The 14,672-nt window shown below is 38.4% G+C and overlaps 1 protein-coding gene across 1 annotated transcript; it reads right to left on the bottom strand.

Moving 5' to 3' along the window:
• Positions 1–1,030: 1,030 nt before the first annotated feature.
• Positions 1,031–13,091, bottom strand: NUP43 (nucleoporin 43). Its single transcript, XM_061206913.1, has 8 exons — positions 12,965–13,091; positions 12,530–12,652; positions 11,797–11,874; positions 9,967–10,147; positions 8,541–8,676; positions 7,357–7,508; positions 5,215–5,337; positions 1,031–2,271 (listed from the first exon to the last, which is right to left on the bottom strand). The coding sequence occupies exons 1-8, from the start codon at positions 13,082–13,084 to the stop codon at positions 2,042–2,044; spliced, it is 1,143 nt and encodes a 380-aa protein (XP_061062896.1). The 5' UTR covers positions 13,085–13,091; the 3' UTR covers positions 1,031–2,041.
• Positions 13,092–14,672: the final 1,581 nt, after the last annotated feature.

Raw genomic sequence — 14,672 nt, 5'->3', positions numbered from 1 at the left:
GGTTACAAATACCCTTAAATCAAATCAAAGCTTCAAACTTGCTTCCATTCCAAGCTAGTATGCTAAGCCTGTATGTCTGGTTCCCTCCCTCTACCAATTATTTACTGTAATGATCAAGGGAAATTGTATACATTGCTGCTGGAAACTGAGAAGGGTGCTAACAACATACATGTAACCTTCAAACTTTTCAGCAGCAGATAATACGGATCGAAGCAGAGGCACAACAAGTTTGCCATTCACTGTACACGGAAAATGTGCCACCTGGGAGCTAGGGTCGTCCAGGGATGAGATCAACTCTGGGCCATTCAAAGCAAAGATGTTAGCCTGCCGAGTAGAATGGGAGGATGCCTGTACTGGGTGAAGAGAGGGACACTGTAGCTTAGGCTGCAGCAAGACATTCATACAAAGGGAAATATAAAGTCAGAAGAAAATTCTTAGCTATATTTTTATTATTGAATTCATGTGTTGACTGCTAGAGAATGTGCATCTACAAATATAACATGTATACTTCATTTTTACAGAAAAACTATATACATTGATGGGTAGAAGACAGTATGAAAAGAATTCTCTCTTTGAGATTAAATACTTAAAATTTTCTTTTGACTGTCTTTTCTACAATGAATGACTTTTGTAATAACAGAAAGTTTTAAAAATTAGCCCCAGCAATAAAACTATAAACAGATTAAGAATTCCTATCAGCAACATTTTCTTTCCTTCTCTGATTCTTTGGAATTCAAAGTTACTAATTATCTTCAGTCGATTTTTTTTTTTTTTTTTTTAGGCTGTGCTGTGCAGCATGTGGGATCTTAGTTCCCCGACCAGGGATCGAACCTGTGCCCCCTGCATTAACCACTGGACCGCGAGGGAAGTCCATTCAGTCAAATATTTTTGAGCCAAATATATATAAAACAGCAGATACATATATGTATTCCATTTTTAAATGTTAACAAAAAAACAAAATCCAAAAAACCCTGAGGTAAGGTGGCATAAAAAAATTGCAAATATTTATTGGGACGGAAAGACAAAACTTCATAGTAATTGTTGGAATTGTAAAGTAAATAAACATATACTTCAGTTGTGTAATAGGAGTGATTTGTCATTAAGGTCTTAACAGTTCAATAATGCATTTAATTTAACAAACTTTAGAAAGACAATATCATAAAATTGTCTTAAAACACTGCATGTTAGGTCATCATTAACATTAAAAATAAAGATGGCAAAACTCTGTTCTCCTACCACATCATCATACTAGTCTCTGCATGTTACCTATCAAATTTTAGTTTGTAAGTCAGCTCATTATCAATGTCAAATCCTATTTTATTGCACAATGTCCAACTCAGCAATTTTCAACTACGTTGTAAAACTAAATAAAAGCAAAAATCCTTAGGAAAAATGTACTTATCTTTTTTCTTTTCAAGAGGAATAAAGTTGGGTCTAAGGAGTTGACAGTTCTGTTCAAACCCATTCTAATAAAGGAAACTGTCAAAACATTTTCACCTTTAAAAAAATTTGAACACTACAAAAATTTTGCCATTTTTGTTCTCAATTCTTTCTGAAAAAAGTATACAAAAATTATTAAGGAAATAAAATGTGGAAGAACTGAAGAAAATACTTGTAGTAAAAAGAATAAATACTAGCTAAGGCCACCAGGGAGGGGTATACCCCGCATACCGTGGATAAAAAGGATAGGAACCCATTGGTGGTTTGACATTTTCGAGCCCTACAACATCAAAAATGAAGAGTTGGTCCCATGAGCTGTCCAGAACTGTGCTGAAGGCAGTGCATTTATCAGCACAAGGATCCGTCTGATGTTCTTCCACACGGTCCAATTCTTTTGCCATCAGTCATTAATCAGACTCTAGCTACTAACTACTAGAAGAATATTCAACTAACAAAAGCTGAAACTGGGCATCAAAATTAAAAATAATTTATGGATGCTTCCCCTGCAAATTTCACATTTTCCAATAATAAAAATTTGCATAGAGAAGCTGGAATTTGAAAGGCTATAACTGTATGTTTCACATGAAATCTTTTAGTATCTTCATGAGAAAAGTTGTCTAGTAACATAAATTGCTTCTGCATCGGTTCCACAAACAAGACAAGGACCTAAAACATCCAAACTGTTCACAGACAAAGTCCTGTTGGGAAGCAAGCTTGTGATTTCAATACGGTCTTTGGTAGGATCAGTGATGAGCCAGGAGCTTATAAGAGCGTGATGAACATTAGCTTGGTTACTAATGCTATGAGACAAAAAAGTACTATTTCTTCCCCCTGGGAAAAGAAAAGAAAAGGTGAAAACTTCTTTCAAGACTAATTTTATCCTAGTAAACATCTGAAATTCTAATACTTAAAGAAGGTGATGATATATATTGGTTTTAATTCTCAAGAATAACTGGCTGATAATTCCATTATAACACATCACCATTTTTGACTAAAGGCTTAGTCAGTGATATTAAATACTCAAATTTCCATGGGATAATATGGCTATCAAACTTGAAATCTTTAGCAAAGCGCAAGATTCATTTTGACCCTGTCTTCCTGTTTATTCTTTAATGGAAAGTCTCAGAAATGTACCAAAATGCCTAGAAGACAAGTAGAATAAATGTAGATAACATATGGAAATCTAAGTTCTTAGGTAATCAAAAAATGAAAATTTCTGGATGTATTTCTAGATGAATATTTCTAAAAATATATTTATTTCTATATGTCTAAACATATAATCAACTTGCTTTAGATCTCCTTTTATTCTTCGCCTTTATTTCAGGTAAATGTTCTTAAAAGTAGAATTTAAGAACACTACCAGATTATAAACTTTTATGTCTGACAGTGCTCTGCATTTAATACAGGATTAAGTGGGGCAGAAGCAGTATATTTCAGTTTTAGCCTTCATTTGAAATTTTCTTTCCTTTCAACTTTCTGCCAGATCAAATAAAGACAGATTTCATGTACTCAATAAATGGCTGAGTACCTACTATATGCCAGGCTGTGTGCTAAGTGCTGGGAATACAAGGCAAAGTCCCTCATATCTTGAAGCTTAAAGATTAGTGAGTTTAAATCTTGCTGATTCTTAAAGCCCAGCTCAAGTTCCTTCTCTAAGAAGCCTTTGAAGATGACTCTAGTTCATGCTTCTCTTTTCATTCCTGGAACCCTCAGCACTTATATGCACCACTAATAACATACTACCTTGTAACATTTCTTATATGATTTAACTTTGCATGCCCCCTTCTCTATAACTAAATTAAGTATTTCTTAAGAGCAGGTTGTATAGATTATATTTATTTTACCTTTTCACAGTGTCTAATATTGTTCCTTGCGATACTAGGCACAGACTATAGTAAATGGCTCTTTCCAGTCTAACCAAGGTTCTTCAAACAGTAAAATCTCAAATGCAAGATAGTGGGGGTAGGGGAAGAAGAAATAAAAAACCAAGTGCTTAGCTAATCCTTATTATTTATTAGAAACTAATAAAATTCTTAGTTTCTCCATACATGAAGTTATTAGCATAGACGTGCCGCATGCTCTACACATGCCATACTTCTCCAGAATTTTTCTGGAGACGTTTTAGATTTTTCCTTCTTAGTTTTTGTTTACCTTTTACTGCTCCTATATTTTATATTACTCTTGAATACTGTGAAAATTAACATTAGAACCACTGTGCTAAGTCTCCTCCCTGGTCTCCCTGCTTCTGCTTTTTCCATCCCTCTCCCCAGTCTATTTTCTACACAGTCGCCTAAGTGATTCTTTGGAAACTTAAGACAGATCACCCCACTCCCCTGCTCAAAATTCCCCAGTGGCTTTCTGTCACATTCAGAATAGAACCTGAAGCCCTTATCCCAGTCTGCAAAGTCCTGCTCCGCAACTCCTGCTACCTCCTCGCACTCCTGGCCTGCTGAATTGCAGCCACGCTGGCCTCCTTGCTGTTCTGTCTCAGGCCCTTGGAATTTGCTGTTTCCTCTACCTGGCATGCGTTCCTGTGACTCGTACCTCCACTTCCTCAGGTCTCTGCTCAAATGTTCTCCCTGCCAAGCGGCCCCTCCTCCACTAATTCTTCATCCTCCTGTTCTCTTCACTCTTCTTCATAGGCATCAGGGTATTTGGTCCAGATCTTTTCCTTCTTGCTGTCTCCTTTCCTACTTTGCTGTGCTCTACTATGTATTGCAGGGACAAACTCCTTTTTCCAGGCTCCCTTGCCATCTGCCTTCCAGGCAGACCCTGCCCATGGGAGGTACTCCTGTGGGTGACTGGAAGGCAGATGGGGTGGGGTCGGGGAAGGAAAAGGCTCCAGGTTCCTGGCAACGACAACACAGGCAGTAATTCCAGCCCCAGCTGAGGTGGCACCTTTTCTGCTTATCCGGGACCAACCTGGACAGCACTTCCAACAGTACAGCAGAGGTATTAACAACTGTTGATTTCTGGGCATCCCTCTTTTTTTGCTATTTGCTCTTCTAGCATCCCTCCCATTCCCTTTTGTTCTTCTAGCCCTTCTAACACACGTGAAACTGATTCCTTCTAAATCCAGGGTAGTTTCTGTTTTTCTGATTGGACTTTTACTGAGACATTGTCTATTTTACTTACTGTCTACTGGAATATTTGCTCTATGTGCCTCGAGGCTTTTCTGCTCACTGTCATGGGCTCTAACACCTAGAAGAGTGCCTAGCACGTGGTAGGCACTTGATAAACATTTGCTGAATGAATGAACAAATAAACTTTTGAACCACAGACAAACTCAAAAACAAGAAGCTTAGAAAGTGCAAAAAACAGAAACAAAAATACCTCTTGATTTTAAGTGTATAGTTTCTGGCTGACCTTTACTTACCTCTGTCTTTAATCAGGAGACAGGGCCTTTTAGTCTGAGGAGAAACCAGTACCTTAATACATAAAAGATCAACTTTTGTCTTGCCATACACCCTTGACAATGTAGTATAAGAGAGCTGTCAATGCCTATCCTATGGCATGAGGGCCCACAACAATGTACTCACAAACAAGACCCCTGGCTGTCTGAAGTTAGCCAGCTAACAGCATTTCTAGTCATCAGCAGTATAGTGGTCAGTAGCTGACAGTCAGATTTCAAGCCCTGTGATACTAGAATTTACCCTGAGGCCAGAGAATGGAAACATTTTGTCATTCCTTAATGTTAAAAATATGAGAATTTCTAATTTGGTATTTAAAACTATAATAAAATTACACACAAGAATCTTCATTAAAACTTTTTACCTTGGTAAAAGAGTGATGATTTCTCAGGTACATCTGTGGAGGCATCCCAATGCCAGAGAGATCCATCTTCAGAACAAGTAAATAGATGATCTGGGTTGGATGGGTGAAAGTGAACTTCCCACACTAAAAGATAAGAACCAAGAAGCTTATTCTTGTGTAGATTAGTTGAACAAACATCAAAACCCTGTCTCTAGGCATCACTTTCCATTAACCTCCATCACACACTTTCAAACTCCAAGCCTGTGATAAAAATCAAAGGCTTCAGGATCAAAGAAAAGACATAACTCTCCAAATGGCTAAAACATGTAGATAAGATAAAGAAGTCAAGTAAATCTACTTGTGTATTGGGCCAGCAAATGAATGAAAATAAATGCTAGTCATTTGACCTATTACAATTTTTTTATGGAAAAGTATGACAATGGAATAATTCTGAAAAGATTTTTTGAAAATTGTTAAGTTCTCTTATTTTCAATTCCTGTGTCATTAACACATGAAGGTTATATTATTGGAAAGAGAGAGAAGACCATAAAAGTAGAATACAAATGAATTTCTAAGAGACATAGTCCAATTTTGGCTCATGCCAAGACTCTGGATACTTCTGGCCTGTATCACAGAAATAGCAACTAGCTCCCAGCAAACCAAAACCTGGAATTGCTCCAAAAATCTGGATCCGGTTTTAGATGAAAGACTTTTAAGAAGCCAGCTTGGGACTGGGGACTCCTCAAGCTCTAAACTTTAAGGGAACTTTGTGTGCCAATAGATATCTGGGAGCCAAGGACTGCCCAGGACTCCTTAGGAAGACAGCTGCAGCACGAAGGTAAAACAGTAGTCTGTGAACAAGGGTTTCGTGATTCTGGGTTAGGTAACCTTAGAGAGGCAGCATAGAAAGTGCTCAGAGTGTAGCATAAAAAGTGCAAGGCACATGTTTGCAAGCTGGCATTTTCATTCTGACAGTTACCACAATTAAACATGCTGCAAAACAAAAAGGTAACCTTCCTCCGGAAGGAATGTATGCTGGGTGAGTCCCTGTGTAAAGTACATTCATACTGTTTCATTAAAACAAAGTAAAACAAAACAGCCTATAGAGCCATTAGCAGACTGCCCAAATCTAGATTCTTATGTATTTATATACTTTCAAATTAGAAAACAAACCTCTATAAAACATCTTATTTCTAGCCAAGAGTCAAGATGAATTCAAAATACACTACAAGCCACTACACTTTTGCGTTTTGCTGAACAATACAGGCTGGCGTTTAAAAATGGGCTGGTGAGAAGAGATCTGAAAGTTTGTAATTCTAACTACCACTAGGTTAGCAACAACAGACTCTAAGGGCACACCTATTCCTTTTTATTCTTTTTTCCTGGACATAGCCATACCTGGAAGAGGGAAAAAGTTTCTATTTGCTTCTTAAATATAATCTTAAAAATCATTTATCTTTCCAAAGTATTAATAATGTGAAACAAACTTAGAAGTTGCAATACTGGTATAATGTTTGCTCTTTTATAGTTTTATTGAAGCATTAATACCAACTTCTCTTAAGTCAGAATTTAAAACTATAATCCACCCTGACATGTGGTGATAAAATGAAAAATTTCTGTTCAGCCAAAAAATCTCCACCAAAATCAAATGACAAACATTAAAACAAGGCAAGAGCCTATATCTTTTGTTCTTGTTAAAAGAAAAAAAGAAAAAGGTACAATAATAAATTGAAGAACACACAGATTAGCAAATATAAAAAATAAAAGCCTGCATTTGCATGGGAAAAGTGCATTCTCACATACTGTGTGTGGCAATATAAACTCGTATTATTTTTACGTAGAACAATTTGACAACATGAATCACAGCTTTAAAATTATGCAAACTTTTGGACTCATCAATTCTATTTCTAAAAAACTATCCTACGAAAAGAAGCACATAAAGATGAATATGTAAGGATAATCACGATGGTTTTGTGTACAATAATCAAACATGTTAAAGAATGTAAATTTCAAATAAAAAGGGATTAGTTAATTATTATAAATTTATACAATTCAGTCAAAAACTCTGCTGTAGAATGATCCATAGGTATCATTATGGACAGCTGCTTATAATACATTATATAGCTCACCCACCAAAAACTTATGTATCACCACAATACTTACTTTCAGCTTCATGAGCCTTCAGTAGAGACACGGGCATTGTACCTTGTCTAACATCCCAAATACTTAACATTCCATCCTGACCACCGGTAGCTACAACATGCTGCTGGTTGGGATGTCTATCAACACAGTGGAGTGGCACTCGGTCACCAGTCCTTTAATGGGAGATACAATGACTTCACACAGTTGTAAAGTATAATTTATCTTTGAATAACCTATGAAACCTGTTTCTTTCCAGTAACTAAACGATAATTTTGTGGCTGGAGCTACTGGCTAAACTTAAATCATGTCAAAAAACTGACGTTAAATATATCTCTAAATATTAAAATTTTGAGGGGGAATTAAAGGCCAGAGTTATTCATTCTCTCTTCAATTTGGACACATAAGGAGCAAGATAATTTGATGGTAAGATATGCAAAACATTTCCATTTCTTGGCTTTCTAAAAACATTATACATCAACTAAACAGCATATTCCTTACTTCTACTCTACCTTATTTAATGCTTAGTTTATATAACTTTTTTTCCAGCTTGACACATGCTGTTTTCTAATTAGAGAAGAGAAGATTGCATACATAGAAAGGGGATTTCGGCTCAGAAAAAATATCTTGGATTGTATTTTTCTCCCAATCACATCTAGAGTATATAATTAGTAGAACAGAATATTCCATTAATATATTAATAGAATATTCCCACTATTAATAGAATCATTTGATGAGCAAAAAGAAATTCCCCATTAAATAACATAAACCTCAAAGAGATTAATATAAACTTCTGAGTCAATACAACAAATATTTACCAAACGCAGCATGGTACTATCAAGCCCATCCAACTATACAACTGACCCTTGAACACATGGGTCCACTTACATATGAATACTTTTCCATAGTAAATACACAGTGCTACATGATCTGAGGTTGGTTGAATCTGGGGATGTGGAACCTCTGATACAGAGGATTCCATGTATATGGAGGGCTGACTATAAGTTATACAGGGATTTTCAAGTGTATAGAGGGTCAGTGACTCTAACCCCCTACACTGTTCAAGGGTCAACTGTATTTGCTTTATCAAATTTAGTCAGAGATTATTCTCTTAACATGCAATTAAAATACAATATGGTTTAAAGTCAGTTGCTATAAACAGTCAAACAAATTTGCTTCACACTACTGAAATTACAAATCAAACTTACAGTGATAATATCTGAGAGGGCTCATTTCCCTGTTGTCTAAAATCCCATATTTTTAACTGTCCAATTGAATTTACTGTAAGAATCTCAGGAGTTCGAAGGAAGGTTACAGCATGGAGTGTACTGCTATCTGCATTGTCTACAAATGAAGAAAACAGCATTGTGTGTTAACAGGTCCCCCTTTTCCATGAAAATTTTAAATTGCATTCCCTCCATTGATTGAAATATTACAAATGAAATTTTAAATAAGTCACAGTTTAATTTCTATGGAAAAATGCAGTAATATACATGTTAAAATGGATTCTCCTTTAATAGAAAAATTATATCACTCACAGGACATCTGAACTGTTTTCCAAATAGAGGGCTAAGTTTTCACTTATTTCTCTATTTCCACTTTAGGTTGTTACCCTCCATTTCTGAGACAGCTGTTCAGGTTCCTTTATATCCAATTTTATTTCCCTCTACTGCTTAACCCAGAACCTCCATTCTATTGAGCCAAACACCACTGCTTCCTACAGAGCTCATTCTGACCTATATTATTCCGCTGACTTATCTCAAATCTATTCATCTTTATCCTCATCAGCTCTCTCCTCCTCCATGAAGTCCTTCCTGGTTGCTTTACCTGTCCTTTTCCTTTTCATAGTGTGTTTAAACTTATACCACTTAATTTACTATACACTTAAATTGTTTTGTGACCCTCCTCCAAACTGCCACCAGGCAGTGGTCCCTAAAAGCTAAACAAATAGTGTTCCTCAGAACTAAACATCATAACACAAAAAACTGATTCATGGGCTCAATCCAGACGTTCTGATTTAGGAGGTCTACGGTGATGGGCTGTTAAAAATCTCCTCAGGCAAGTCTGTGCAAAGTATGGTTGAGAACTACTACACTAGAATAATCCTTCTAAAGCATGACAGGGGGTACATCACCCCTTTGCTCAAAAACTTTCAATGGCTCCATAGTTGCCCACCTAACAAAACGTAACCTCTACGGCTGTGCATTAGATTCTTCACAACCTGACCACAATTTACCTTTCTTGTTTCATTTCTTACTTCTCCTATACAAATATCTAAAGTCAGGTCAAACTACACTTTCTGTCATTCTCTGAATGGCCTTACCCTGCCTCCATGCTGTTCCCTTTATCTGGTGTGCCACCTTTTAGTATTATTTATGGTTTGGAACCTAGATTAAATGGATTGCCACCTGCCCCTCAATTCTTTATCTGATAATCCCCTCTGGCTCTCCTCTCCACAAATTTCTTTTTCTTCTAGTCACTCCTTCATACAGGCCTTATCAACATACTGTCTTGATAAAGGGATCCTGCTTTGTATATTTTTAAATCCCTCAAACATCTAGCATTGCATTTACTTAGCACATGGTAGCTGCTCAATTACTATGCAATAGACCAAAGAAATAGGATTTTTCTTACCTATAGTTCTTATAGCTTCCTTGTGATCAGCTCTGAAGAGATTTATTCGACCATCTTCTCCAACTGTGACAATTTCTGGGTTGCTGCACACAACACCTGTGCATGGCGCACTGCTGCAGGAAGGACTGCCCGGACCCGTGTGGTGATGAGCTGCTGTCCACTGCTGGCTGACGGACAGAGTCTACATGTCACAGATGAGGCTACGATTAATCAAAGCAAAGCTCCAAACCACTAGAGCTTTCCCCAACTAAAACTGTGTCTCACACCTTTCTAGAAACATAGTAACTCTTTTCCCTTTGTACTTCCAAGCATTAAGGTCTAGAAACTACTTCTATTAAAGCTCTGTATATACCGGATTAGATTCAAAAGAAACGCTTTTTAATAACATCCCAAACTTATCTCAAACTAAAGAAATGGTTTTTAGGTATCAGGTAATTATGTGTTCAAAGGCAACTCTAAATTCTTAAGGGAACTGGCCTACATTTAAGAGAAAATCTCTGTAGTGCTTTCCAAATGACTCCATTAAGAAAAATAGGGGCTTCCCTGGTGGCGCAGTGGTTGAGAGTCTGCCTGCCGATGCAGGGGACACGGGTTCGAGCCCTGGTCTGGCAGGATCCCACATGCCGCGGAGCAACTGGGCCCGTGAGCCACAACTACTGAGCCTGCGCGTCTGGAGTCTGTGCTCCGCAACAAGAGAGGCCGTGATAGTGAGAGGCCCGCGCACTGTGATGAAGAGGGGCCCCCACTTGCCGCAACTGGAGAAAGCCCTCGCACAGAAACGAAGACCCAACTCAGCCAAAAATAAATAAATAAATAAATTTATAAAAAAAGAAAAAGAAAAATAGGACTTCCCTGGTGGCACAGTGGTTAAGAATCCACCTGCCAATGCAGAGGACACGGGTTCGAGCCCTGGTCCGGGAAGATCCCACATGCTGCGGAGCTACTAAGCCCATGCGCCACAACTACTGAGCCTGCGCTCTAGAGTCCGAGAGCAGCAACTACTGAACCCACGTGCTGCAACTACTGGAGCCCGTGCTCTGCAACAAGAGAAGCCACCACAATGAGAAGCCTGCACACCACAATGAAAGAGTAGCCCCCGCTCGCCGCAACTAGAGAAAGCCCGCATGCAGCAACAAAGACCCAACGCTGCCAAAAAAAGAAATAAATAAAAAATAAAAGCATTGCTAAAATAAACAGTAAAAAAAAAGAAAAATATGTAACTAGATCTGGCTCTTGTATTTACTAGGCGTGCCTATTAGTAAGATGACCTTTATTAATCCCCAAATCTAAGTAAGCATTCCCTTCTAGCAACTTAAAACTTTTACTTCAAGTGGGGCTATTTTAAAGGACTGCCCTTACCACTATGCTCTGAAGATCAGCAGTCAGGCTTTGGCACACACAAGAAAGGCGTTGTAAAAAATGTCAAGCCTTCATATAGTATATCCTCTCTTTCAATTGAAACTTAGGTTCTATCTAAAGCAAAGTAGCTGTTCCTGTTCTCTCTCATGATGCTTGAGCTAGAAAGTGCTCTTTCTTTCTTCAAAAGACCTAGGATCTTAAAAGAGAATTACAGGAAAAGTACTTGCCAGAATACCATATTGTTAGATCTAACCTAAGAGAATATAAGAGATACCCAATTTGAATGAAGGTTCACACAAACATGGTTCTAGAATTAATCTACTAAAAGATGGGTAATACAATGATTTTTCCCCTCCATGTTTTAAGACTATAAAAACTTTATTATTTGTGTCATTATTAAGTACAGTCTTCTTTAAACCTTCCTAAAAACAATTAAAATGCAAATTGAGATTTCAAACAAAAGTTCTTTACCTGGTTATTCGGATGGTGAAGGAAAACTGTTACACATCCTGTTGATGAAGCAGCTACAATTCTTTCCTGGTCAAAAAACTAAGTAGAAGATTCTTGCTTGTTATAGATTCATAAATATTAGCAGGGAGGAAGCCATTTGTTTGACTCAATTAGTAGTATAACAATTTTAAAATGCAAAGAGCCTATAAATGCTAAGCAAATAAAATGTGAGAGTCAAAATTCCATTCCCACCACTTAACTACCAGCTTTGAGACCCTGGCCAAGTTAAGTTCTCTAAGGCTTGGTAAACTTGCAAAACAGAGAACTAATCCCTGCTAGGCTGTTATGAGAACTCAAAAAGCAAAAACACGTAAAGTGCCTTGCACAGTATTTGTCACATAGTACATGCTCCAAAGATCTTAGTCTCAGTGTTCTCATTAAGACAGAGATAACAGTACTTGATTCAACAAGCATGCGATGAGAATGAAATTAACTTATGTAAACGGTGCTTGGCACATAGTAGATGGTCAATTAGGCAAACAAACAAGCTAGGATTAATTCCACATCCCCTTCCCCAGTCCTGATTCTGCCATTAAGCAGCTATATGATGTTGGCAAATCGTAACCTATAGGGAACTCAGTTTCTTGTAAACCTGGGGTGAGACTAGACAAACTTTAAGGTCCTTTACATCTCTAAATGTAAAGATCACTCTCAGTTTTTTTAAAGTTAGTTTTTGGATATTACACAGACTTACTTGTAAATCCATTACATCACCATGGTGTCTGATATCACACAATAACTGATGGTCTCCTTCAAATCCTCCATCAGAGTCCAAGTTCCCAAAATCTCCAATAGACCACAGTGAAACATAATTTTCCTGTAAAGCAGAAAATTTTATCTTGAGATGAAATATACGTCAAACTCTCCGAAATTAAAATTTGCACTGCCTTCAATCAACCTTGCTTTAAAAGCATCCCAGGCAAATGGAATGATAATCATTAAAAAACAGGAGATACGGGGCCATCGATGGCTCTGAGGTACAAGGCAACCGAGCCTGAGACGTGCATTCGGGGGACAGAGAAGGGCGAGAGGAGCCAGAATGCAAGAGGGTTCGCGCGCCGGCGGCCGGGGGCGCGGTTCCAGGAGGGAAGGAGAAGGCAGGGGCTTCCCGGGCCGGGAGCGGGGGTACCTCATTGTCCCAAGAGCCCGTGGCGAAAGTCTCCGTGGTCTGCAGGCTCCCCGGAGGTACCGGTCGCCAGCGGGTCTTGCTGATTTTCTGTGACACAAACTTAGCATAAATTTCCTCCATGCCGAAAGCAACCAGAGCAGGGGCAGCAAGAAGCACAAGCGCGCGCCACTCAGTCCCGCCCCTTCCCGCTGAGCCCTGATTGGAACAGACCGTACGAGGGACGGTGGCTGCAGAGAGCCAATTCTCCTCTGTCGGCAGTGCGGGAACGAACCACCAACCCTTAAGAGGGAGGAAGTTGGGACGCCCTGCCCCACCCAGGAGGCTCTGAACCCAGGCAAGGGTGTTGCCCGTTCTTGTGCTGTAGGACCTGCTCCTAATCTGCAAAATCGGTATAGAAACACCGAGACAATACATTTGTGCAATAACTTTGCAATGTAAGACAAATTTAAGAACAAAAACAAAACAAAATCGATGCAAGAGAAACGACCTAGTAGCCACACCTAAGCATTGTCTTGCATTTCACCGCGCATAGAAAATATTCAAAATTCTTAAATTCTCCTGGAAGTACGTCCATCAACGTACCAATTTGTTATTCAAAACCTCTCCCTCCCCGTCCCCCAAACAAATCCTTTTCTTCAACGTTGTTAATACACACTGTCAGAAACTGGAGTTGCAATTCTGAGGACCCCAGTTCTAATTTGGACTCCCATGGCCTGTGTGACCATCCTCAATTCATTTATGTATATAATTAAGAATGATTTTTAATTGTAACGTCGACAGCTCAGGAATCAGAGCCTTAGGTTCCTTCGTGCTTTTGATTAGACCTATGATACACCCTCCCCCCCTTTTAAAAAAATTCCTGTCTCTCAGAATCCTGTCCATCCTTCAAGGACCAGTTCTTTCCTCTATCTTTTCCTATTACTCCAGCCCATGATGATCTAAATAAACATGTCCCTTAATATCTAGACCACTAATAGCACTTATATTTTGCCCCCTGTTGCTAATTTTCTTTTGATGCAAATGTCCCCACTTTGAATGTAAATCTTATTACATACAGGAGGTATGACTTATTCATCTTTTAAAAAAAACACTCCTTTATACTATATTCATAACTGTGTTGGTTGTTTCTTTAAAAGGGGCCATGATTTTGTTTCTGATATTGGCAGTCCTACTTCCTAGCCACAGCTAATGGAAGCACCTCATGGAAATGCAGTCCATCTAGGTCAGCTTTAGAGAGAGTTATCAGGTTCTTAATTGAAAATTGACTGGTGTCGTTTTGTTTTGTTTTTAACTGGAAGACTATTAGGAAACTGCAGAGAGATGAAATAGAAAATTATTAGTCCCAAACTGACAATTTTATTCCCAATATTGAAGTAAAGAATACTGTTTCATTTATTATCGCAGAACACAGGGAAATAGTTAATATATATTTAGGATTGGAAGTAGACTAGATACCACATTTGCTAAGGTGTGGTTAGAATATGAAAATTGTTGCTGACGCAGTAGCATCGATGTCTTGACGTAGCTTTGTTTCCTTCCTTAAAAGTTTATTGGACTAAATGTGAATGGATTCTTCCAGTCTCAGTTCTGACCAGGAGTCAGCAAGTTGGATGCTACAGGCAATGTTCCTTGTCAGCGTCTCACTCAATGTCTTGCACAGCTGATAGCAACAAACCTGGTGTCCAGTCTAACGGTGGAATTTGTGAGG

The sequence above is a fragment of the Eubalaena glacialis genome, chromosome 12 (genome assembly GCF_028564815.1).
Source record: "Eubalaena glacialis isolate mEubGla1 chromosome 12, mEubGla1.1.hap2.+ XY, whole genome shotgun sequence".
Lineage (NCBI taxonomy): Eukaryota > Metazoa > Chordata > Mammalia > Artiodactyla > Balaenidae > Eubalaena > Eubalaena glacialis.
The sequence above is the reverse complement of the archived record's forward strand: the minus strand, read 5'-3'. Positions and strand labels throughout refer to the sequence as shown.